The sequence below is a fragment of the Neoarius graeffei genome, chromosome 14 (genome assembly GCF_027579695.1).
Source record: "Neoarius graeffei isolate fNeoGra1 chromosome 14, fNeoGra1.pri, whole genome shotgun sequence".
NCBI lineage: Eukaryota > Metazoa > Chordata > Actinopteri > Siluriformes > Ariidae > Neoarius > Neoarius graeffei.
The window spans coordinates 61,085,180-61,110,112 of record NC_083582.1 but is presented as its reverse complement, the minus strand read 5'-3'; the positions used below and the strand labels follow the sequence as shown (position 1 = coordinate 61,110,112).

The 24,933-nt window shown below is 46.2% G+C and overlaps 1 protein-coding gene across 3 annotated transcripts in view; it reads left to right on the top strand.

The window, feature by feature from the left end:
• The window catches only part of kif19 (kinesin family member 19), a 120,681-nt gene that overhangs the window by 51,773 nt on the left and 43,975 nt on the right, over positions 1–24,933 (top strand). For all 3 annotated transcript variants that reach the window (XM_060940166.1, XM_060940167.1, XM_060940165.1), the window contains exons 3-5: positions 20,051–20,161; positions 20,314–20,401; positions 22,454–22,590. In XM_060940166.1, the coding sequence (XP_060796149.1) occupies positions 20,051–20,161; positions 20,314–20,401; positions 22,454–22,590 (336 nt within the window). The remainder of the gene's footprint in view (positions 1–20,050; positions 20,162–20,313; positions 20,402–22,453; positions 22,591–24,933) is intronic.

Here is a 24,933-nt window from a genome sequence, read left to right as displayed (position 1 = left end):
ACACGAGCATGGATGAACATTTGCGTGCATACGCTGACAGGCTGATCATTATGAACAGCAGGACAAAAAGCACCACAGGTCAGCTGGTCTCGAGAGCCTTAAACAGCTCACAACTATGGCATTTGTGGACAGGATGGGGACACACAGACTCAAAATCAGTCAACTGAAACATCACCCATGCACAATATTTGTGTAAACGCTGTGACTGAAGGAGACGGTTTCTATATATTTATTCATTCCTCAGTCAGTTTTAATGACAGTGTGACAGAGAAGCTGCTTCAGTGAAAGCAGCTCTTGGCTTAGGTCATATCACTAATTTGTGACTCGTGCTGCCTCCAGGACGTTTGTTGCTCTGGGTGTTTAGTTTCCCAAAGCGATTGTATCAAATATCATTACATCACGGTTTTACCACCACTGAAGTACAACAGACCCGAGTGACGTTGGGCTTTCTGAAATGTTTGTGAAATCTTGCTCATCTCAACACTCCTGTTCACATTATACTCATATCCACATATAGTTTGTCTTTCTATCTATATAATAAGCGGCTTTGTTTGTTTGTTTGTTTGTCTTGAGCTAACGTCACCATTTCTCGATGGATTTTCATCAAATTTGGCAAGTAGGTCCGGGGATGACCTGGAATTTTGCAGATATAACCAAAATTCATGTATGGGCCCCATGGGGTCCCCGGTGGGTCCCTGGGTGGTGGATGTTTGGATTTTTGTTTGTCTTGGGTTAACATCACCATTTCTCAACAGATCTTCACCAGATTTGACATGGAAGTCTGGGGGCAACCCAGAATTTTGCAAAACCTGGGCAACGCTGAGTAACCTGCTAGTTATCTTATAAAGCTTAAAATGCCCCTACCTGGTATTACCAAGTAAAGAGTTTCATTTTTATTTTGTTTCCTACCTTGTGTCAGGACATTTTTCAGTGCTGCTGTCACTTCTGTCTTACTCATTAGGAATCTACACTGTAAAGATTGGCTGTATTGACAGTTGCCAGTGCTGGGATTTGAATGCTGGGATTTGAATGCAGACCTTCTAGTCTGTAACTCGAAGTCCAATGAGCCACAACACTTAGCTCAACTAGCTTGATTCTGTGCTCAGCTAACCATTTTTGTGTTGGACTTATGCTTCGGACTTATCATTGTCCTGCTGGAAGAGTCAATGATGACCCAGTTTTAGTTTCCTAACAGAGGCAACCAGATTTTGATTTAAAATGTCCCGTTGTTTCACGGAGTCCATGATGCCATGTATCCTAACAAGGTTTCCAGGGCCTTTGGCAGAAAAACAGCCCCAAAACATCACAGAACCTCCACCATATTTTACAGTTGGGATCGGGTTCTTTTCATTATAGCCATCCTTCTTTTTACACCAAGCCCACCTTGAGTGTTTATTGCCAAAAATCTCAATTTTGTTACATCAGACCATAGAACACGGTTCCAGTCAAAGTCGTAGTTGCATTTTGCAAGCTTCAGACGCTTACGTTTGTAGTAAACTGACAGAAAAGGCTTTTTTTTTTCTTCTGGCAGACCTTCCAAATAACCTGTTGGCGTCTGATGGTGGTTTTGGAGACTTGGAAACCCCAAGATTGTACTTTTTCTTGAAATTCACCAACAGTGATCCTTAGTGTGTTTTTTTATATATATATATATATATATATATATATATATATATATATATATATATATGAAGTGTGGGTGGAGCACAGAGGACGGCAGGACAAAGCTTCAGGTACTAATAGGCTTTTTATTGCCAGACTTTTCAGTATAACAGCATAGTTTTATTCTGTTAGAGAGACACACACACGCTGTGTTCTTGTCCCGGGAGGAGCTCTCCTCTGCTCTCCGTCTGCCTCCTTAAATAGGGCGCGGTTACTGGGAAGACACACAAACACAGGTTAATTACCGTCAGGTGTAGCGATTCTGCTACTCACCTTCCCTGGCTCCGCCCTCCTGTCACAGACCGGCGCTTGACCACGCCCCCGCTGCCACATACCCCCACCGCCCGACTCAGGCCGGGCGCCCGTCCGGCCCGCAGCTGACTCCCCCCCCCCCCCTTGACGGGAGAGGAAGTCCGCCATGACCATCTGCGCCCCTGGCCTGTGGACCACCTTGAAATTGAAGGGTTGGAGTGCCAGATACCAACGGGTGATCCGCGCGTTGGCATCTTTCATGCGGTGGAGCCACTGGAGGGGCGCGTGGTCCAAACAGAGGGTGAAAGGGCGCTCCAGCAGGTAGTAGCAGAGGGCAAGGACCGCCCACTTGATCGCCAGGCATTCCTTCTCAATAGTGCCGTAGCGCCCCTCACGCACCGACAGCTTCCTACTAATGTACAGGATGGGGCGGTCCTCCCCCCCACCTCCTGGGACAACACCGCCCCCAGCCCTCTGTCCAACGCGTCGGTCTGCAACACAAAAGGGAGAGAGAAGTCAGGGGAGTGTAATAGTGGCCCCCCACACAGTGCAGCCTTTACCTCAGAGAAAGCCCGCTGGCACTGCTCCGTCCACTGGACCAGATCTGGTGCCCCCTTTTTAGTGAGGTCAGTCAGCGGGCTGGTGACGTCCGAATAATTAGGTATAAACCTATGATAGTAGCCAGCCAGCCCCAGGAACTGTCTCACCCCCTTTTTGGTCTTGGGCCTCGGGCAGGCCACAATCGCTGCTGTCTTATTAATTTGGGGACGCACCTGCCCGTTGCCCAAGTGGAAGCCCAGATACTGTACTTCCACCCGCCCAATCGCGCACTTCTTCGGGTTGGCAGTGAGACCCGCCTGCCTCAGCGACCTAAGGACGGCCCTCAGGTGTTGCAGGTGCCGCTGCCAGTCGTTACTATAAATGATAATGTCATCCAGATATGCGGCCGCATAGGTGGCGTGGGGCCGGAGGACCCTGTCCATCAGCCGCTGAAACGTAGCGGGCGCCCCAAACAGCCCAAACGGAAGTGCGACGAATTGGTGTAAGCCGAACGGTGTGGAAAAGGCCGTTTTCTCCCAGGATAATGGAGTCAAGGGGATCTGCCAATATCTCTTCGTCAAATCCAGTGTTGAGTAAAAGCGAGCCGTGCCTAGTCGATCGAGCAGCTCGTCAATACAAGGCATTGGGTACGCGTCGAATTTAGACACTGCGTTGACTTTTCTATAGTCCACACAGAACCGGACCGACCCGTCAGCCTTGGACCAAGACCACCGGGCTGCTCCAGTCACTGTGGGACTCCTCAACGATGCCCATTTCGAGCATGGCCTGAAGTTCTTCCCGAACAATCTTTTTTTTGTATTCGGGTAGCCTGTAAGGGTGGCTACGCACTACCACCCCCGGGGGCATCTCTATGTGGTGTTCTATGAGGTTAGTGCGACCGGGCAGGGGCGAGAACACATCCGAAAACTCGGCCTGCAACTGGGCGACCTCCGTGAGTTGGGTCGGGGAGAAGTGGTCTCCACAGGGGACCGGAGAGGTACGTGATGCCAATGTCCCTTTTTGAACCGCCGGCCCCAGCTCCGCCTTCTCCGGAACTACCGACACCAACGCCACGGGGACCTCCTCGTTCCAGAGTTTAAGCAGATTGAGGTGGTAGATCTGTAGCGCCCCCTCCCTGTCCGTTCGCCTTACCTCATAGTCGACGTCCCCGACTCGCCGTGTGACCTCAAAGGGTTCTTGCCACTTGGCGATTAATTTGGAGCTCGACGTGGGCAACAGTACAAGTACCTTATCTCCCGTAGTGAACTCTCTAAGGCGCGTGCCCTTGTTGTACAGGCGGGCTTGCCGTTCCTGGGCCTGCCGCAAATTCTCCTGAGTTAGGTGGGTGAGCGTGTGGAGTTTTGCGCGCAGGTCCATAACGTACTGAATTTCGTTTTTACTCTGTGAAGGTCCCTCCTCCCAATTTTCCCGCAGCACATCTAAAATGCCGTGCGGCTTACGCCCCTATAACAATTAAAACGGGGAGAACCCCGTGGAGGCTTGGGGGACCTCTCGCACTGCAAATAACAAGGGTTCGAGCCATTTATCCCAGTTACGTGCGTCCTCATTTACGAATTTTTTAATTATATTCTTGAGGGTGCGATTGAACCGTTCAACTAAACCGTCCGTTTGTGGGTGATAAACGCTGGTGCGGATCGGCTTAATACCTAATAGCCCATACAGTTCGCTCAGTGTTCGTGACATAAACGAGGTGCCTTGGTCAGTCAGAATCTCTTTCGGGATTCCAACCCGGGAGATGACGTGGAAGAGGGCCTCGGCAATACTGCGTGCTGAGATATTGCGAAGAGGCACCGCTTCCGGGTATCGCGTTGCATAGTCCACCAGAACCAATATAAAGCGGTACCCTCGTGTTGACCGATCTAATGGCCCGACGAGATCCATCCCAATTCTTTCGAACGGGGTTTCGATTAATGGTAGGGGGCGCAAAGGCGCTTTTGGAATGGCCGCTGGATTTACTAACTGGCATTCGCGGCACGCCGTACACCACTTACGGACATCGCCACGAATCCCCGGCCAATAGAATTGGGCCATTATCCAGGCTAGTGTCTTATCCTGTCCTAGGTGCCCAGCCATGGGATTAAAGTGAGTCGCCTGAAATACCAATTCCCGGCGGCTCTTTGGAAGTAATAGCTGTGTGACTCGCTCTTTCGTCTGAGTGTCCTGCATCACTTGGTATAATCTATCCTTCATAATAGAAAAATAGGGGAAGGATGGGGTGGCGTTCGGCTGGAGCGTTTGACCATCGATTACTCTCATTTGGTCAAACGCATGTCGCAGAGTCTCGTCTCGCGATTGTTCTAATGGGAAATCCGCGAGGGATTCCCTGACAGAAAGAGGAGGAGCCGGCGGCTCCTCACTCTGTTGCGGAGATGACGTAGACGGCTCTGCGACAGCAGCTCCAGCCAAAGCGACACCGGGACCTCCCCCTGTCAAATGGCAGGACCCACTCTTTGCTAGGCGCGTCATTAAACCCCGAAATCCCAGCCAATCAGTCCCCAAAATTAAAGAGTGGGTAAGGCGAGGATTAACCGCCGCCTTCACTATAGATTTTTCCCCTCTGAAAAATATGTGGACCGACACCAAAGGGTAGCTGTGAACATCCCCGTGCACACACAACACCTTCACCCCCTGTGCTCCCCCCAATGCCTCGTCTTGCACCAGGCTTTGGCGGATCGAGGTCTGACTGCAACCAGAATCCACCAATGCCTGATATGTAGCCCCTTGTACACTCACTGGTATGCAATACGCTCTGGCCCGATCGAGGGCAGCTTCTGGCGCGTCGGGGATCCATACCACCGCGCCCACCTCCATTGCTGCGCACTGTTGTTGCAGGTGGCCCGGCTCCCCGCAGCGCCAGCAAACCGGCCCGGGCTTTCCCTCTGCACCGGTGCTGTGGGGCTCACTCACCTGAGGGGGGGGAGAGACAGACACAGAAGGGAGAAATGGGAGGGCACCACGGGTGCGGCGGGCCGGCTGGGGTGGAGCCGGCCCCTGTCTCCGTGGTGGGGGAATGGGGCGAGGACGGGACACAGAAGGGAGGGGAGAAAGAGAGAGAGAAGAGGAGAGAAGAGAAGGCATCATCGGTTGTCCTGTCGCCGGAACAGCCGCCAAATGATCCTCCGCCAGTCCTACTGCCTGAACCAGCGACGCCGGGCAGTGGCACTGGACCCACTCCGCGGTTCTGGCTGGTAAGCGGGCGATGAACTGCTCCAGCACCACCTGATCGATGATTCCCTCGGCGTCACAATCGTCGGCCCTCAGCCACCGCCAGCAGGCGTCCCGGAGCTGCTGGCCGAACGCGAACGGCCGGCCGACTTCCTCCAACCGCATCGCGCGGAAGCGCTGGCGCTGTTGTTCTGGTGTGCGCCCCACGCGCTGGAGGACGGTCCGGCGAAGGTCCGCGTAGGCCAGCCGGCGGTCGGCGGGGAGCTGTAGCGCGGCCAGCTGCGCCTCTCCCGTCAGGAGGGGGAGGAGGCGCACTGCGCGCTGCTCCATCGGCCACCCCGAGGCTTCGGCGACCTGCTCGAACAATGTGAGAAACGCCTCGGGGTCGTCCTGCGGGCCCATCTTGGTCACGGTGAGGGGAGACGGGCCTGCGGCCGGGGCGCTGGTGGATCCCGCCGACGCGAGGAGATTCCGGAACGCCTCGCGATCTTCCTGCTGGGCCAGCACCAGGGCTTCGAAGCGCCTCTCTTGCTCCTTTCGGAGCGTGACGAGCGCCTGGTGCTGGCTTTGCTGAGCCGTGGCGAGGGCGTGGACCAGGTCCGCGAACGGGGAGGATTCGATGGGGCTGCGAGGTTGGTGCTCCACCTTGCCCGGGTTTCGGCACCACTGTAGAGCTCTCTGAAGTGTGGGTGGAGCACAGAGGACGGCAGGACAAAGCTTCAGGTACTAATAGGCTTTTTATTGCCAGACTTTTCAGTATAATAGCCTAGTTTTATTCTGTTAGACACACACACACGCTGTGTTCTTGTCCCGGGAGGAGCTCTCCTCTGCTCTCCCTCTGCCTCCTTAAATAGGGCGTGGTTACTGGGAAGACACACAAACACAGGTTAATTACCGTCAGGTGTAGCGATTCTGCCACTCACCTTCCCTGGCTCCGCCCTCCTGTCGCAGACCGGCGCTTGACCACGCCCCCGCTGCCACAATATATATATATATATGTGTATCAGCTGGATAGTACAGTGGTAATGCTCACTGACTACGACGCAGGAGATCGGGGTTCGAATCCCGGTCGGGGCAAAACATCATCCAGTAAGGGCCCTTAGGCAAAAACCCCTCATGATATATCAGCCTACCTCAGGAATGAGTGAAAACATAACTGAAAGAGTCATACCGGCTCAGACGTCGCCCGGGTCAACAAGGTCTGCGTCAGTTGCTAGGGAACCAGGGCAAACTGATGAGAAATGGGCTACTGGAACAAGACATCGATGGACGAGGACAGAAAATACGGATTTGCTGGAATGCTACTATACAAGCAATCCCAGAGAGAGGGGATACATGCAGAGAATGTGGGACCATTGGATACTTCGAAACCCACAATCAAGGCTAACAAAGAAACAGCTATTAGCCCAGTGTTCCAACATCCATAATCGAAATCTGCTATCACAACTAGAGATTAATGAAATACAACAACGATGCTACGGCAAGGGGGAGCCAGGAAGACAGGTCAGCGGGGAGATGTCATCATCCCCACAACCAGAGATTGGGTACCAAGCCCCAACAGCTAACAGCCTCAACACAAGAGCTGCTGACCTGAGAAGGAAGATCGTGACCCAACTGGAAACCTGGAGCCCCCGACGAATACCGAAGCTGAGTTGCCAAGTACCTTCAGAAGATCTACTAGTAGATGTGAATGCTGCTCTGAAGACAATCTCCACAAGAACCATCACTGAGACCAACAAGCTGATACACAGTACAGCAACAGTAATCATGGAGATGCTTGGACACAAGGTGGGCTCGGGACATAACAAACAGTATCCACCATGGAAGAGACGATTAGAGGCCAAGATAAAGGCAGCAAGGAGAGAAGTTAGCCAGCTAGCTGAACTACAGAAAGGGAACATGGTGAATAAAGGGGCGCCCAGGAAGTACAACTCACTCTCCATACCAGAGGCACTCGAAACTGCCAAACAGCGACTAACAGCTCTGGCCACCCGGTTGAGGAGATACACCAAGGAAGGAGAGGCCAGGAGAATAAACAAGCTGTTCTCCACTGAACCAGCCAAGGTGTACTCTCAATGGCAGGGGAACAACAACCGGTCAGACCCACCAAGAGCTGAGGTGGAAAAATACTGGAAAGACATATGGGAAAGAAAGGCATCACACAACACCGATGCCCAATGGTTAGTGGACCTAAGAGCTGACCACAGCAACCTCCCAGAACAAGAACCAGTAACCATCTCAATGGCAGACGTCCAAGAAAGAGTGTCAAAGATGAAGAGCTGGACAGCACCAGGCCCCGATATGATCCATACGTACTGGCTGAAGAAGCTAACTGCACTTCATGAACGCCTAGCAGCACAGATGAACCAGCTGCTGAGGGATGGAACCCACCCAGAATGGCTAACCCAAGGCAGGACAGTCCTAATCATGAAGGACCCCCAGAAGGGACCCATCCCATCCAACTACCGGCCAATTACCTGTCTCTGCACAACATGGAAGGCCCTGTCAGGCATCATTGCGGCAAAAATGAGTAAGCATGTGGCTCAATACATGAGCGAGGCACAGAAAGGAATTGGCAGTAACACCAGAGGAGCCAAGCACCAGCTACTGGCCGATAGAACAGTCGCCCGAGACTGTAAGAAGAGACAGACCAACCTGTGCACTGCCTGGATTGACTACAAGAAAGCCTACGACTCAATGCCACACACATGGATACTGGAATGTCTGGAACTGTATAAGATCAACAGGAACCTAAGGACCTTCATACAGAACTCAATGGAAATGTGGAAGACAACCCTAGAGGCCAACTCAAAACCCATTGCCCAAGTCAACATCAAGTGCGGCATATACCAAGGAGATGCGCTATCACCACTGCTGTTCTGCATAGGCCTGAACCCCCTCAGTCAGATCATCACGAAGAGCGGCTACGGGTACCGATTCCGTAGTGGGGCAACAATCAGCCACCTGCTCTACATGGATGACATCAAGCTGTATGCCAGGAACGAGCGAGAAATAGACTCGCTGATCCACACCACCCGGATCTACAGCGATGACATAGGGATGTCATTCGGATTGGACAAGTGTGGCCGGATGGTCTCAAAGAGAGGCAAGATGATCCAGACTGAAGGGATTGGCCTACCAGAGGGCAACATAGGTGATATCCAAGACAGCTACAAGTACCTTGGCATCCCACAGGCTAATGGAAACCATGAAGAGGCCACAAGGAAGTCAACCACAGCCAAATACCTCCAGAGAGTAAGGCAGGTCCTGAAAAGTCAGCTGAATGGTAAAAACAAGGTCCGAGCCATCAACATGTACGCACTACCAGTCATCAGATACCCTGCTGGTATCATAAACTGGCCAAAGGAGGAGATAGAAGCCACAGATATCAAGACTAGAAAGCTCCTCACCATGCATGGAGGGTTCCACCCCAAGTCCAGCACCCTGAGACTATACACTAAGCGGAAAGAGGGAGGCCGAGGGCTAGTGAGCGTCAAGACCACGGTCCAGGATGAAACATCGAAAATCCGAGAATACATCAGAAAGATGGCCCCAAAGGATAAACTGCTAAGTGAATGTCTCAGGCAGCAGAACCCTGATGAGAGTGCAGAGGAGGAGGAGGAACAGACAACCTGGAGAGACAAACCCCTACATGGCATGTACCACCGTCAGATAGAGGAAGTGGCTGATATCAAGAAATCCTACCAGTGGCTGGATAATGCAGGACTGACAGACAGCACAGAGGCACTAATCATGGCAGCGCAAGAACAGGCCATAAGCACAAGAGCCATAGAGGCCAGGATCTACCAGAGTAGATCAGACCCAAGATGCAGACTGTGCAAAGAAGCCCCTGAAACAGTCCAGCACATAGTAGCAGGGTGTAAGATGCTAGCTGGATCAGCGTACATGGAGAGGCACAACCAAGTGGCTGGGATAGTATACAGGAACATCTGCAACCAGTATGGAATAGAAGTACCCAAGTCCCAATGGGCCATACCACAGAAGGTGGCTGAGAACAACAGGGCCAAGATTCTGTGGGACTTCAGCTTCCAGACTGACAAACAGATCCTGGCTAACCAACCGGACATAGTGGTGGTGGACAAAGAGCAGAAGAGGGTGGTGGTGATAGATGTGGCGATCCCAGCTGACGCCAACATCAGGAAGAAGGAACATGAGAAACTTGAGAAGTATCAAGGGTTGAAAGAGCAGCTGGAACGGATGTGGAAGGTCAAGGGTTGCGTGGTCCCCGTGGTAGTGGGGGCACTTGGGGCAGTAACCCCCAAACTGGGAGAGTGGCTCCAGCAAATCCCAGGAACAACATCTGAAGCCTCAGTCCAGAAGAGCGCAGTCCTAGGAACATCGAAGATACTGCGCAGAACCCTCAAACTCCCAGGCCTCTGGTAGAGGACCCGAGCTTGAGGATGACATGGATACCACCCCCCCGCCGGGGGTGAGAAGGAGATTTTTTTTTTTTTTATACACACACACAGTATTGCCTCTTTTACCATCCTCCTCACTGTACATGGGGGAAAATAAACTTGGGTTCTCTTCCAGGCAATTTTGTAACAGTTCCAGTTAGTGTCCACTATTTTATTATTGCCCTAAAGGTAGAAATGAACATTTTCAGGCGAGTAGACTAAGGGAATCCGTTACCTCATATTTGTACCCCAGTTAATCATGGATTACAGTTTGAGTGTTCCTACAAACTCCAATCAACTCAAAAATAAATAATTTAAATGGGAAACATTTTTCAGTTACATTGTGTTCATGATCATTTCCATTGGTGCAAATAATAGTGGCACATGTATTTTTGTTGAAAATAATGTATTATAATAAAATATTTTTTTTTCTTGATGAAGGATTTGTTTTTCTCGGAATAAATTTGTTTCAGTTAAAGGTTGGGGCGGCACGGTGGTGTAGTGGTTAGCGCTGTTGCCTCACAGCAAGAAGGTCTGGGTTCGAGCCCCAGGGCCGACGAGGGCCTTTCTGTGCGGAGTTTGCATGTTCTCCCCGTGTTCGCGTGGGTTTCCTCCGGGTGCTCCGGTTTCCCCCACAGTCCAAAGACATGCAGGTTAGGTTAACTGGGGACTCTAAATTGACCGTAGGTGTGAGTGTGAATGGTTGTCTGTGTCTATGTGTCAGCCCTGTGATGACCTGGCGACTTGTCCAGGGTGTACCTTGCCTTTCGCCCATAGTCAGCTGGGATAGGCTCCAGCTTGCCTGAGACCCTGTAGCACAGGATAAAGCAGCTAGAGATAATGAGATGAGTTAAAGGTTGGATTTTTCTCCTTTTTCAGTATGAGAAGAAGGGTTTTCTTCTAACCCTTATTGGCTCCCTGGCACAAAAGGGGTGATCTGTTCTTATCCTGAGTCTGGAGAGGTTTTTTCTGGAGTGACCTACTTACTCCCTGTGCACTCAGTAACACAGAGGGATGCAGTTTCATAATATTAATGTAATACTTGTTTTTCTCTGTGCTTCTGTGTGCACATTTCCCCTAATCCTGCCCTGTTTATCTGGGGGGGGGGGGGGGGGGGGGGGGGTGTTCCGTAATGTATGTCTCATTTTTGTGTGTGTATGTTTGGGCTCAGGAGGTGTGATCACTCTTGAACTTCTTTCAACCAGGAACATTTACCTGTAAAAAGTAAAATAAAATAACATTAAATTAAATCCATAAGCCTCATCAGTACAGATCTGTTTTATGAACATAATCCAACTATGATTATTCATCTCATCTCATTATCTCTAGCCGCTTTATCCTGTTCTACAGGGTCGCAGGCAAGCTGGAGCCTATCCCAGCTGACTACGGGCGAAAGGCAGGGTACACCCTGGACAAGTCGCCAGGTCATCACAGGGCTGACACATAGACACAGACAACCATTCACACTCACATTCACACCTACGGTCAATTTAGAGTCACCAGTTAACCTAACCTGCATGTCTTTGGACTGTGGGGGAAACCGGAGCACCCGGAGGAAACCCACGCGGACATGGGGAGAACATGTAAACTCCACACAGAAAGACCCTCGCCGGCCACGGGGCTCGAACCCGAACCTTCTTGCTGTGAGGCAACAGCGCTAACCACTACACCACCGTGCCACCCACTATGATTATTATATATTTATACTTATAGAGATATTGTTCTCATTATTTAAATATATACTGATTAATCATGGCTGTATTCTGGTGCTTGTAATCCTGAATCATCCCCACACAGAACATGCGATCATGCAAAATGTCATTATCTTTATATTCATAGGCCTACTTCTTTTGGGCATGATCATTGGATTTTTGTAGTCAATTCAAATGACTAGTCAAATAGACTAATTACTAAATACTCAATATAAAAAAATAGCTGTATGATCTGTAGTTTATGATGCACATCACCTTTTACATAACCAATAAATAAACAACAAATTTTGTTCGTTTTGTTTAAATAAACAAAAAAACAACTTCTGACTCCCGGACCCCACTTTGAGAACTATCAGGTGTTGAACTCATGCCACTAACTGTCCCTGCTGTGCTGGAAATGCCAACCTGATAGTGTAGCTTGCCTTGGCAGCCTCTCTCACAGGAGTTACACCCCCTACACACCTCCTTTATGAGGGATAGATGTTTTAATCAGCTGGACAGCATCCAAAACTGTCCTCCTTTCCCCACTCAATCTTCCTGTGCCTCTTAATTGGTAACTCAATCATCCCTGAGGACTTGTATTGTCACCCCTGACCACTGTGCTTTTATTTGTGCTAATTTAAATAATACTATATCGCTAATTGATTCCATGTAATCTGCAGCCTTTTGTGTTGAACTTGGCGTATTGCTGCTGCATGTTAGTAATTTATGATCTAGTACTCTTGGCTTGATTCATGTATCGCCTGGTGTGTGTGTGTGTGTGTGTGTGTGTGTGTGTGTGTGTGTGTGTGTGTGTGTGTGTGTGTGTTGAAACCTTAGCAACAAATTTGAGCATATGACACACATGGGCTGGACTTCAGCTTGGCTGAAAATGTTTTTATGGGTTGTTGGGTTGTCGACAGCGTCGTCATGCCTCAATGGCCTTGTCATACTTCAGTTCCCATCTCATTTTGTAGCTTTATAAAAACATGAATTAATCAGAAGAGCAGTTGTGCTGCCTAATACAGTGAGCGTTCTCTCATTTGAGTACAGGTAGAAAACAGAGATTTTAACTTTCTCTCTGGATCCCTATCTAGAAGGACCTCCACAGATTTTGACCCGTTTCCCTTCCTCTCCTCGGTTTAGCCCTCTCTTTAGGCTAGAACAGATCAGCACTTCTCTTCAGTTAGAACAGAATGAGTGTCATGCACATAATGAATAAGTCATGTCGAAATATAATGTTGCCCTGGATAAGATTGCTGCTTATATTACAGTTACATGTCCCAAGTTGCCTGTACATAAATAATAAATAAATAAATTTGTTTCCATCATATCACTTGAAAGATAGTTTATGAGTTTGTAGAGTCAGAAAAAAAAAGTTTCTGTAAATGTCAATAACAAAAGCCATAATTTCCCACTTTTTATAAATATAATATATGGCCAAAAGTTTGTGGACTCCTGGCCATAATAATCACCTCCACTCTTCCGAGAAGGCTTTCCACTAGATTTTAGAGCATGGCTGGAATTTGTCCATTCAGTCACAAGAGCATTAGTGAGGTCAGATGCTGATGTCCGGCGAGTCTGCACAGTCAGTGTTCCTGTTCAACCCAAATGGGTTAAGGTCAGGGCTCTGTGCAGACCACTGACAGTGAGTTCTTCCTCACCAACCTTGGCAAACCATGTCTTCATGAATGTCATGCTGGAACAGGTCTGAGTCTGTCAGTTCCATCTTAAAATGTATAAAGCCAGTATCTCACTGGGCTGCGACAGCTTGCGACAAATTGCGAACGTCATTCGCGAGAGAGTTTCAAAAGTGTCTTGAAATATTCGCGGGGCTTCTCAATTTCCTCGCATGAGTCGCAAAGTGTCGCTTCTTTGTCGCTGAAATTTTGAACATGTTCAAAAAATTCGTGCGACAACATTTCTCTCAAAATAGCCGCAAATGCGTCGCTGGTGTCGCAAAGCCGTCACGAACCCTTCTCAAGTCAGTTTCAGTAAGACAGGAAGTGTGAGTGTATGGGTAGTATCTCACTGGGCTGCGACAGCCTGCGACTAGGAGACACAACAATTGCGATAAAATATGCGAATATCAATTCAATGTGATTCCAAGTAAAAATTGTCGCTAATTCATGTATTTTATCGCAATTGTTGTGTCTCCAACTAGTCGCAGATTGTCGCAGCCCAGTGAGATACTACCCATACAAAAACATACTTTTACAATTGTATGCTCTTAGTCTCTTAGTTCCATCCTATATATATTATACAAAGACATACTATACAATTGTATGCTTCCAACTTTATGGCAAGAGTTTGAGAAGAACCATATATCGATGTGATGGTCAGGTGTCCACAGACTTTTGGGTATAATAATTGTTATGTAATTGTTATAATGCTTGTATTCAGTGAACGTTTTTTGACTAGGTTAAAGAAGCAGCATAATATTGTGAGTGCTTTTGCCAGTCATATCTTATTTGCAATGACACAGGGGAAGCCGTTACCTCATGGTTACAGATGCAGCTTTGGGACCAAAAGGTCACTGGTTTGATTCCCTGGAATGGCTGCAGTGCCCTTGAGCAAGACACCTAACCCCCAACTGTTCCCCAGGCTACTCTGAGTATGTTGTACGTTGCTCTGGATAAGAGCGTCTACTAAAAGTCATTAATGTAATGTAATTTGTACAGTATTATCCAAAGCATTTTACAAGTGAAGCAGAGTGCATTCCAAGCATATAACTGAGCAGTTGAGAGCTAAATGGCTTGCTCAATGGTCCACTTAATTTCTGCACTGATGGCACAGTAAAGATTTCTGCTGTGGCTCCCTCAAACCCCACTTTGCATATCTAAAAGAAAAGTAAGATGGGATTCCTTCCTTCCTTCCTCCTTCTCCCACTCACTATGAACATAACATTTTACCGGAGCATAATAAATCTCATCTCATTATCTCATAATAAATGCTAGTATAAAAAAACCCCATTCATTTATGCTCAATAGAACACAGTTTGAGCTTTATCTACAATAAAGGGGTAACTAATTGTTCTAAGTAATTTGTTACTTTTCATAATTTATAAAATACATAATTCATAAGGAGGGCGGCACGGTGGTGTAGTTAGCGCTGTCGCCTCACAGCAAGAAGGTCCGGGTTCGAGCCCCGTGGCCGGCGAGGGCCTTTCTGTGCGGAGTTTGCATGTTCTCCCCGTGTCCGCGTGGGTTTCCTCCGGGTGCTCCGGTTTCCCCCACAGTCCAAAGACATGCAGGTTAGGTTAACTGGTGACTCTAAATTGACCGTAGGTGTGAATGTGAGTGTGAATGGTTGTCTGTGTCTATGTGTCAGCCCTGTGATGACCTGGCGACTTGTCCAGGGTGTACCCCGCCTTTCGCCCGTAGTCAGCTGGGATAGGCTCCAGCTTGCCTGCGACCCTGTAGAACAGGATAAAGCGGCTAGAGATAATGAGATGAGAGAATTCATAAGCATGTCAGTCCATTTATATGGAGTGTGTTTATTTAAATCTTTTGTTCTCAGTCAAGCAACACAAGGCTCATTTTGCCAAAAGTTTAAGGAAACTGCAAATGATTTTTAGTATTTACATCAAACGTAGAATGTTAAATATTCCAATACGGATTCAATATAGACTTTTTGCATTCAGATACATAAACATTTTAGAAAGTTTCTGTAGTAGTGAGAGAATCAAACACATTCTGACAGCCTGAGCGGACAATAATGCCCATTATGGAAAATATTTTAATAAACAATAAGCTCCAGTAATCAATTAAGCTAATCAGAAGCACTGTAATGTAGAGTTGGGTGGAGAACATAACACAATGAGTGGTGCCAAAGGACCCACTGTGCAGCTGTCTCAGTCAGTGTGTGTGGGTGTGGGTGTATGGTGCTGGGTTTCTTAACAGACACACAACACGCCATATGGTGAAGAACAGGACCGTGATCCTTATTGAAGGCATAATATTTGATCCACATGCAAACACATACATTAATAGTGTACTGCTGTTGTCACTGATGCCCAGATACACACAGCAAAACCTTTTTGACTTGTAGGACACAAGAGGATATGTAGAGACAAAACCCCCCCTGCTCAAATACATCATAAACAATAACTTTGGGTTATTTATTTATTTATAATCTAACCTAAACAGCAAGTCATTAAGAACACATTTGTATTTACAATGGCAGCCTGGCAAAAGGCTAAGCCTCTTGAGGAAGGGATAAGGGCTGGAAAAACAACAGAAGTTAAAGTACAGCAGCATACATTAAAAAAAAAAAACTTTTCAACATGAGCGGCATGGTGGTGTAGTGGTTAGCTGTGTCGCCTCACAGTAAGAAAGTTCTGGGTTCGAGCTCAGTGGCCGATGGGGGCCTTTCTGTGTGGAGTTAACCTGGGACGGGACGTCACCGGTTTTAGCAACAACCGCGGGGAGATCACTGCCTGAGCAATAATATGTCACGTCCCGTTCTGTTCCGTCCTGGGTTTTAGCAACAATCCTCGGCTCACACTCTGGGAGAACTGGTGCAACTGAACTTACTTTCTTTTTCTTGTACTTTTCTTTTCCTTTAATCGTTGGTACTGCATCCTCTTTCAATACGGGCTTATAGCCAACGCTCCTCAACAGATCAGAGGTCTCGTACAAGTCTTCAGTAAAATGTGCAGAGCAGAGGAGAGACCGCTTCGTAGGCACCCAATGTGCCCGTGAACTTCTCACAAAACGCGTCCAAATCTCTGCAGTTTGAACATTCTTGGACCATGAATGCAACATAAATCCACTTTCTGTTGTGTTGCTGCACCGGCCAGCAGCACATCTACGTGGCATGGCCATAAACTAGCTCAAAATGGAAGCTCGAAGTTGCAGTCAGCTCTGTGTTTTAGTATAGTGAAAATGGCGATGAGACCGATAGACTTCCTGCAGTGATGTCACAGATATCAAGGACATTCACTCAGACCGCTACCTATATGAATCATTTTAATCGTAAAAATTACCATATTAGATTTATTGTTGACGCTTAAAACTATTCCTGTGCCATTCTTGAGGTCTCAAGGCATTTATAAACAATAAGTGAGGCCATGGGTCTGCGTATCTCCTTTAAAGTAATTGATATGTTAGATTTAGTGTAGGCGGCACGGTGGTGTAGTGGTTAGCGCTGTCGCCTCACAGCAAGAAGGTCCGGGTTCGAGCCCCGTGGCCGATGAGAGCCTTTCTGTGCGGAGTTTGCATGTTCTCCCCGTGTCCGCGTGGGTTTCCTCCGGGTGCTCCGTTTTCCCCCACAGTCCAAAGACATGCAGGTTAGGTTAACTGGTGACTCTAAATTGACTGTAGGTGTGAGTGTGAATGGTTGTCTGTGTCTATGTGTCAGCCCTGTGATGACCTGGTGACTTGTCCAGGGTGTACCCCGCCTTTCGCCCGTGGTCAGCTGGGATGGGCTCCAGCTTGCCTGTGACCCTGTAGAAAGATGGAGCGGCTAGAGATAATGAGATGAGATGAGTCCAAAGACATGCAGGTTAGGTTAACCGGTGACTCTAAATTGACCGTAGGTGTGAATGTGAGTGTGAATGGTTGTCTGTGTCTATGTGTCAGCCCTGTGATGACCTGGTGACTTGTCCAGCGTGTACCCCGCCTCTCGCCCGTAGTCAGCTGGGATAGGCTCCAGCTTGCCTGTGACCCTGTAGAACAGGATAAAGTGGCTAGAGATAATGAGATGAGATTTAGTGTAACTGTTGGATATATTTAAAGTTTTTTCACTCAGTTCAATAGGGTGCAGTCCTCTCCTCATTTCACGTTTTACTTTTCAGTTTTCATCCGCTTTTTATAGACTTGAGTTTGCCTTGTTTGATGTTTTAATTGTGCTCTTTTAAAAGTCAGATCTCCGCTTGTGCATTTCAAACAATAGGCTTCAAAGCAGCAGTGTGTGTATCTGAGAGCTCATCAAACGATTGGGGGGGCTGAGTGTCGGCCAGTCACAGGCAGCTGCAGCCCGAGCAGTGGGCTTTACAGCACTCCAGCATGAGTACAGCTCTTGACACAACAAGGTTTGAGCTTCATGACCCTTTTCCTTCCAATAGCATAATTTCCAGAAAATAATCTGCAGAAAAGAGGCCACACGACAAGCTTATGAAGCTCATCATCAACTCAACAAAAGTAATATTTGCCACTGGTTTACAATGACATTACAATAATCAACAGCTGCATTAAAGACACACTTTCAGATCTGATAATGAGGTCAGAATGTAACAGGACATATTATTCTCTATTATAAAATAACTAGCTCCTTTTTTGTTGCTTGGTGTTGCATCTGCTTTGAATAACGTTCCATTCAACTCCAGGACATAATATGCGAGTCTAAATGAAGATAATTGTGAGAATAGTCAGAACAGCGTGTCCTACTAATAGGCCTGCAAGCATTTACTCTCTCTGCAAGAACTATTCACTTCTGCGCTTCATAATCAAACCAGTGGCTTTTACATAATGACTCAGGCTATAGGTGTTATAGAGCTAAAGACCTTCTAATGAATTATTTGTGCATTGTGTGAGCTTTTTCTTCTGGTCTTCATTAGGACTTTCAGAACAATTACTACTCAGAACATTACTATTCAAATAAAAAAAGAAAGAGAAAAAATATATTCCAGCTGACTATGGGCGGGAGGCAGGGTACACCCTGGACAAGTCGCTAGGTCATTGCAGGGCTGACACACCTAGAGATAAACAACCATTCACACTCACACATACGGTCAATTTAGAGCCTCCAATTAGCCTAACCTGCATGTCTTTGGACTGTGGGGGAAACCGGAGCACCCAGAGGAAACCCGTGCAGATACGGGGAGAACATGCAAACTCCACACAGAAAGGCCCTCGCTGGCTGCTGGGCTCAAACCCAGAACCTTCTTGCTGTGAGGCGACAGCGCTAACCACTACACCACCATGGCGCCCCATATATATATATATATATATATATATATATATATATATATATATAATTTTAAAAATCCTGTATTTTACTCTAGTCTCTGAAAAACAAATTTCTTGAATATGATGCTTGTGTCACTTGATACCCGAATCTTGAATCACTTTTCTTTAAAAATTATATATATATATTATGTGTGTGTGTGTGTGTTGGGACCTTATAAAGCTGTCACACTGTAAAAAAGTTAGTGTCCAGGCTGCCTTAAAATTTTGAGTTCATTGAAATTCATATAGTAAGTTAAATTGTTCGCCTCATTGTGTTAACTTAGTATATTAATTTCAATGAGCTCAAAATTTTAAGGCAGCCCGGACACTAACTTTTTTAAGTTAAAACAACAAATCATTTTTTACAGTGCAGACAATTCAATGACCTTATATTAATATAAATTCAAGTCAGATACAATTTTAATAACTTTTTAATTTTATATTATCTTATCCATCGATCAGCCATAAAATTAAAAACCATGACCGGTAAAGTGAATTACACTGATTTTGTTGTTACAATGGCACCTGTCAAGGGATGGGATATATTAGGCAGTAAGAGAACAGTCAGTTCTTGAAGTTGATGTGTTGGAAGCAGGAAAAATGGGCAAGCGTAAGGATCTGAGCAACTTTGACAAGGGCCAAATTGTGACGGTGAGATGACTGGATCTGAGCATCTCCAAAATGGCACATCTTGTGCAGTGTTCCTGGTATGCAGTGGTTAGTACCTACCAAAAGTGGTCCAAGGAAGGACAACCGGCGAACCGGCAAAAGGGTCATGGGCAGCCAAACAGACACTTTTCTCTTTTAGTCAGCATGAACTTTTTCAGCACTTTGTGCTGCAGTAGCTCTTTTGTGGGATTGGACCATATGGGCTAGCCTTCATACCTCATGCAAATCAATGAGCCTTCGACACTTATGACCCTGTCGCCGGTTCATCAGTTGTCCTTCCTTGGACCACTGTTGGTAGGTACTAACCACTGTGTACCAGGAACACCCCACAAGATGTGCCATTTTGGAGATGCTCAGACCCAGTCATCTCACCATCACAATTTGGCCCTTGTCAAATTCGTTCAGATCCTTACGCTTGCCCATTTTTCCTGCTTCCAACACATCGACTTCGAGAACTTGGTGTTCTCTTGCTGCCTAATATATCCCACCCCTTCACAGGCGCCATTGTAGTGAGATGATCAAAGTTATTCACTTCGCCTGTCAGTGAATAACATTTCTAAATCTTTATGTGGATTTGACGGATTTTTTGTTTACTGTTCACTCCTTTAAATTTCCCTCATTATCAGTTAGTGAAACTGAAAATAACCCTTTTCTATCCATTTCTTCTCTCGCTTTCTCTCAGATGGTAGTGCTGATGGACCCTCTGGAGGATCCAGACGACATCCTGCGAGCTCATCGTTCCAGGGAGAAGACATACATGTTTGATGTGGCCTTTGACTACACAGCCACACAGGTAGGCCTTAATTTGAATGTGTGAGCACGAGTTGCATGGCATGCATCAAGCATAAAATCAAGCATATCTAATATTTTCTGCATTGTAATATCTGTGTGTATGGTATAAGAGCTGAGTATAAAGACAGAAACTTCCCTGTGTGTTGTGAACAGGAGGAGGTATACAGGGCCACTACAAAAGGGTTAATCGAGGGCCTTATATCAGGATACAATGCCACTGTGTTTGCCTATGGACCCACAGGTTAGTGTATAGTCCTTTATTCCGTACGAGGAAATGAGTGCATGCATGTCTTTCTAAAGGGAAACTAATGTTTTCTGGTTATTAAGCCAAGGAGACATCCAGTTTTCTAAGAACACATGAGCTTCTAAGAACTTCCAAACCTTATGACATTAATTGGCTTGCTTGGTCTCTGTGATGAAAACTGTCTTTGCTTTATAAAGTTTCTGTGTAGCTTTATACTAGCCACTTGAGCTGCACACAGGGTATATCGGTCTGTGACAACAGGAGTTGGGGCCAGAAAAATGTAAACATAAGCCTGAAACAATAAAACTAACGAGAGCGATTGCATGACAATATTGTAAATCACTATTTTTATATTTCAAATGAGATCACTAGTATAAGTCAAGAAACAAATTGTACTTTTAAACACCAAACAGACCCCCAACTTGAAAAATACAAGATAAACAGATAACCTTGCTTTTTAAAAAACTTACCATGAAAAATTAGCCAGCATTATGAAAGGAAAGCAAAAACTGCAACACAAATTAATCCCACAAGACATTTACATCTTTCATTTTCACAGTGGTGTGAATTAGAAAACTTGGCTCCGCTTTCTGATTGGCTTACAGAAAATGATGAATGAAGAAGTGGTGCTCCCAAATTGGGCTGAGATTCAGGAGATAACATTAGAACTTGATATATTTAGAGCTTAAACATTCATCAATTTTTAATTATATGGTCAGCTTTCCATCCATCCATTATCTGTAGCCGCTTATCCTGTTCTACAGGGTCGCAGGCAAGCTGGAGCCTATCCCAGCTGACTACGGGTGAAAGGTGGGGTACACCCTGGACAAGTCACCAGGTCATCACAGGGCTGACACATAGACACAGACAACCATTCACACTCACATTCACACCTACGGTCAATTTAGAGTCACCAGTTAACCTAACCTGCATGTCTTTGGACTGTGGGGGAAACCGGAGCACCTGGAGGAAACCCACGTGGACACAGGGAGAACATGCAAACTCCGCACAGAAAGGCCCTCGCCAGCCGCTGGGCTCGAACCCAGAACCTTCTTGCTGTGAGGCGACAGTGCTAACCACTACACCACTGTGCCACTCATGGTCAGTTTTGTCTTGTACTAATTGAAATTGAAAGCACTACTCTGTAGATACTCTGCTAAATCCACTGTTTACGCTGGATGTGATTAAATGAATCTTATTATGGAGGAAGCGTTCTATTTATTCTCCTGTTTACTCGCTATTTTAATCACCGTCCATCTCTAAAGCCAGCATAAGGGCTTTGCCTGTCTGACAGCTGCCTATAAAAGGCTCAGGATATATATAAAACATGGCCATGAACAACAGGAAAGGACCTTTGGACTCACTGTGCCAGTTTCATAAACAGATGTTCTCTCTAAATAAATTATATAGAAATGGTTGGTTTAAAACATAATTACAGGGTGGGCTGAAAGTAGGTATACACTTTACACATATCAGTACACAAAACAGTGTATACCTACTGTACTTTTGGCCCACCCTGTATAATACAGGAGTACGCTATATGACTAAAAGTTTGTGGATAACTGACTACCACATGTGCTTTTTGAAAATTCCCATTCCAGATCGATTGCCCCTGTTTTCTGTTCTAATAACCTCAACTGTTCTGGGAAGGCTTTCCACTAGATTTTGGAGCGTGATGTGGGGATTTGCTCATTCAGACACAAGAGCATTAGTGAGGCGAGGCAGAGGGAGGAGGGCTGGGGTGCATTCAGCATTCCAGTTTATCCTAAAGGCGTTTCGTGGGGTTGAGGTCAGGGCTCTGTGCACGGTCACTTGGCAAATCATGTCTTCAGGGCCCTTGTTTTGTGCACAGGGAACAGGCTTGAGACTCTTAGTTCCAGTGAAGGGAAAATATAATGCTGCAGCATAGAAAGACATTCTATACAGTTGTGTACCATCCACATATAAGTGTGATGGTCAGGGGTCCATATACCGGTACTTTTGGCTTTATAGTGTATGTCTGTACATCAGTATATTTAACTTTGTAATTTTGATTTTGTATGTGTGTAGGTTGTGGGAAGACTTACACTATGTTGGGCACCGATAAGGAGCCTGGCATCTATGTCCGAACTCTAAATGACCTGTTCAAAGCTATCGAAGAGACCAGTGATGACATGCAGTACAGCGTCTCCATGTCTTACCTGGAGGTATGGTTACAGTTATGAGCATTCTACTAAACTCACAACCCACTGTCCCTGTACCGTAAGTTTCAAAATGAAGTACAAAAGACAAGACGGTTAACTGTGCACCTTTTTAACTATAACAGGTACTTGTTTAACAGGAACAACCAATGGTTCCAGTTACCACTTCAATACAGTGACTAACGTGATGGTTCTTTGATAAGGAGCCATTCAGAGACAGTATCCCACTGTGATAATCTATTGTTTACCATCCGTGTCTGATCCTTTAAACATATTGAAATAGGATATGAGCTGGACAAAGTGTGCGGCCATCAATCTGACAGATCAAAACACCATTAAGTAAGGAATAAGATGTAACAGGACCTGCTTATAGATGACTTGCAACCATGTGATCAAAATGCGCTACGTCATGAGCGTCCACCATGATGGTGGATATACAAAGGAACTAGGATGGCAGCCGCTGAAAGTGTGTCTGTAAACAATGCTGAATTTTCTCAGTATTACCACGATTTGAACGATCGAGCGAAGATTCGATACAAAGAGAAAATAGATATGTGTGGGTTTGACCCATATTATTTTAAAAAGTCAGACTTTTCTGAAGATAAGATGCTTCTACCGACCATCGAGTACGAATACAGGTCATTTCGTCCAATAGTTAAGACATTTCGTCGGAAGCCTTTTTCATATGCACTATCAATTTATATTTCAAGGAGGAATTCTCAGTGGAATTTGACCAAAGCAGCTTCGACACTAAAAAGCGTACTAAGGGTAGTAACCACATCGGCCCGTGCCACTTGCTGACCCTGGGATGAGTTAACTCCCTTGTCATTGCAGGCTGCTCGCTTGCATGTCTATGTTTTCGGTTGGATTATATTAAATCTTCAGATGTGGAGCAGCGCTCTCGCGGGAGCTTCATTCGTGAATCCCGGGCCAAGGCGCAGTCCTACTGACCCGAGACCATGCTCTATCGAAGGGGGAGGCTTAGAGAGAGGTGACTGTAAAATCTGGCTTCGCTGTGAGCTCCCCTGGCAGAGTTATTAATTTTTAAAGCCAGCTGGATTATGTTAAATCTTCAGGCGCTGAGCAGCGCTCTCGCAGGGCTTTCATTCGCGAACACCGGAATACCTGAAAAATAAAATTATTGATAGTGTGTATGAAAAAGGATTTGGATGAAATGATCATTGGACGAAGTGTCCTGATCCCCTCGTCTCCTCTCCTCTTTGTACTAAGCCTCAGAGTTTCCTCGCCCTCTTTCCGAATCACGGACGGAATTCTAAAAAATTGGAACGTGCCACGGTCACAAATACTGTTGTGACCACAACCATATACAGCACAAAGATATGGCATAGCTAAAAGAACGCTTACAGCAGTGGAAAAACAAAGAGTCGCGCACACGTGACTATGTTTTGTATGGAATGTCGCTTGACCCCGCATTTGTATATCCACCAACATGGCCGACATCCGGGTTTCTATTTTGCTTTGACGTCACTTGCAAGTCAATGATAGGAAAATAAACAATAATGGGGTCGTGTGATGCAGCCGACACAAAGCAGAGTTACTGTTACCACCCCAAGGTTGATTATTTTCCAGTAACAGCACTTCCCAAAACATTTGTACAACAGCAGCTTATCAACAATTGCAAATTGTAATTAATGATCAACACTTCATACTTCTTAACCATTTTATAGTTAATAGAGATAATGTTATGGAACATCGGAGTTATAAGCAGTCTTTCCCTCACCAGGCTCTCTTTTTTTCTCTCTCTCTCAAAGTTGTAAATAAAAATCGAAGCTTGTCATGTTACTGAGAACCCAGAACGTATAAAATCCTCTGTCCTAAAGACTCTCCAGGATGAAAAACATCCTGAGTGTTACACGGCATCGACACCTGAGACTCCATTCCATCAATGTTAAAATTTTTTTTTTAAAAAGTCTCCTTGTCAAAACCTTCACCATATCAATGATTTTACATTTTTTCTATGCTGAAAAAATAACACCTTTTTTAATCTGCTTCTTTTTAGCTGTAGATTATGTGGAGTGTCTGCTATACAAGTCCCTGTGAAAGAGTTATTACCCTCCTGTGAGAATTGAGCAGTGCTGTTGTATAAGAACACGTATTCCTTTAACTATCTCTTCCCCATGCCCATCACTTCATCACTGTCACCAACTTCTGCTGCTTGTCCAGAATAAAGTTCAGGTTCTAAACTTTCCAAACACATACTTTCTATATTATATAACTGCTTGAGATCCGGGAAAAAAACAACAACAACAACCCAACACTTTAAAAAAAATCTCTTTCTTTCAAGAGAAATGTCTGTATTGTAAGAGTTATAACACACTGTCATGATGC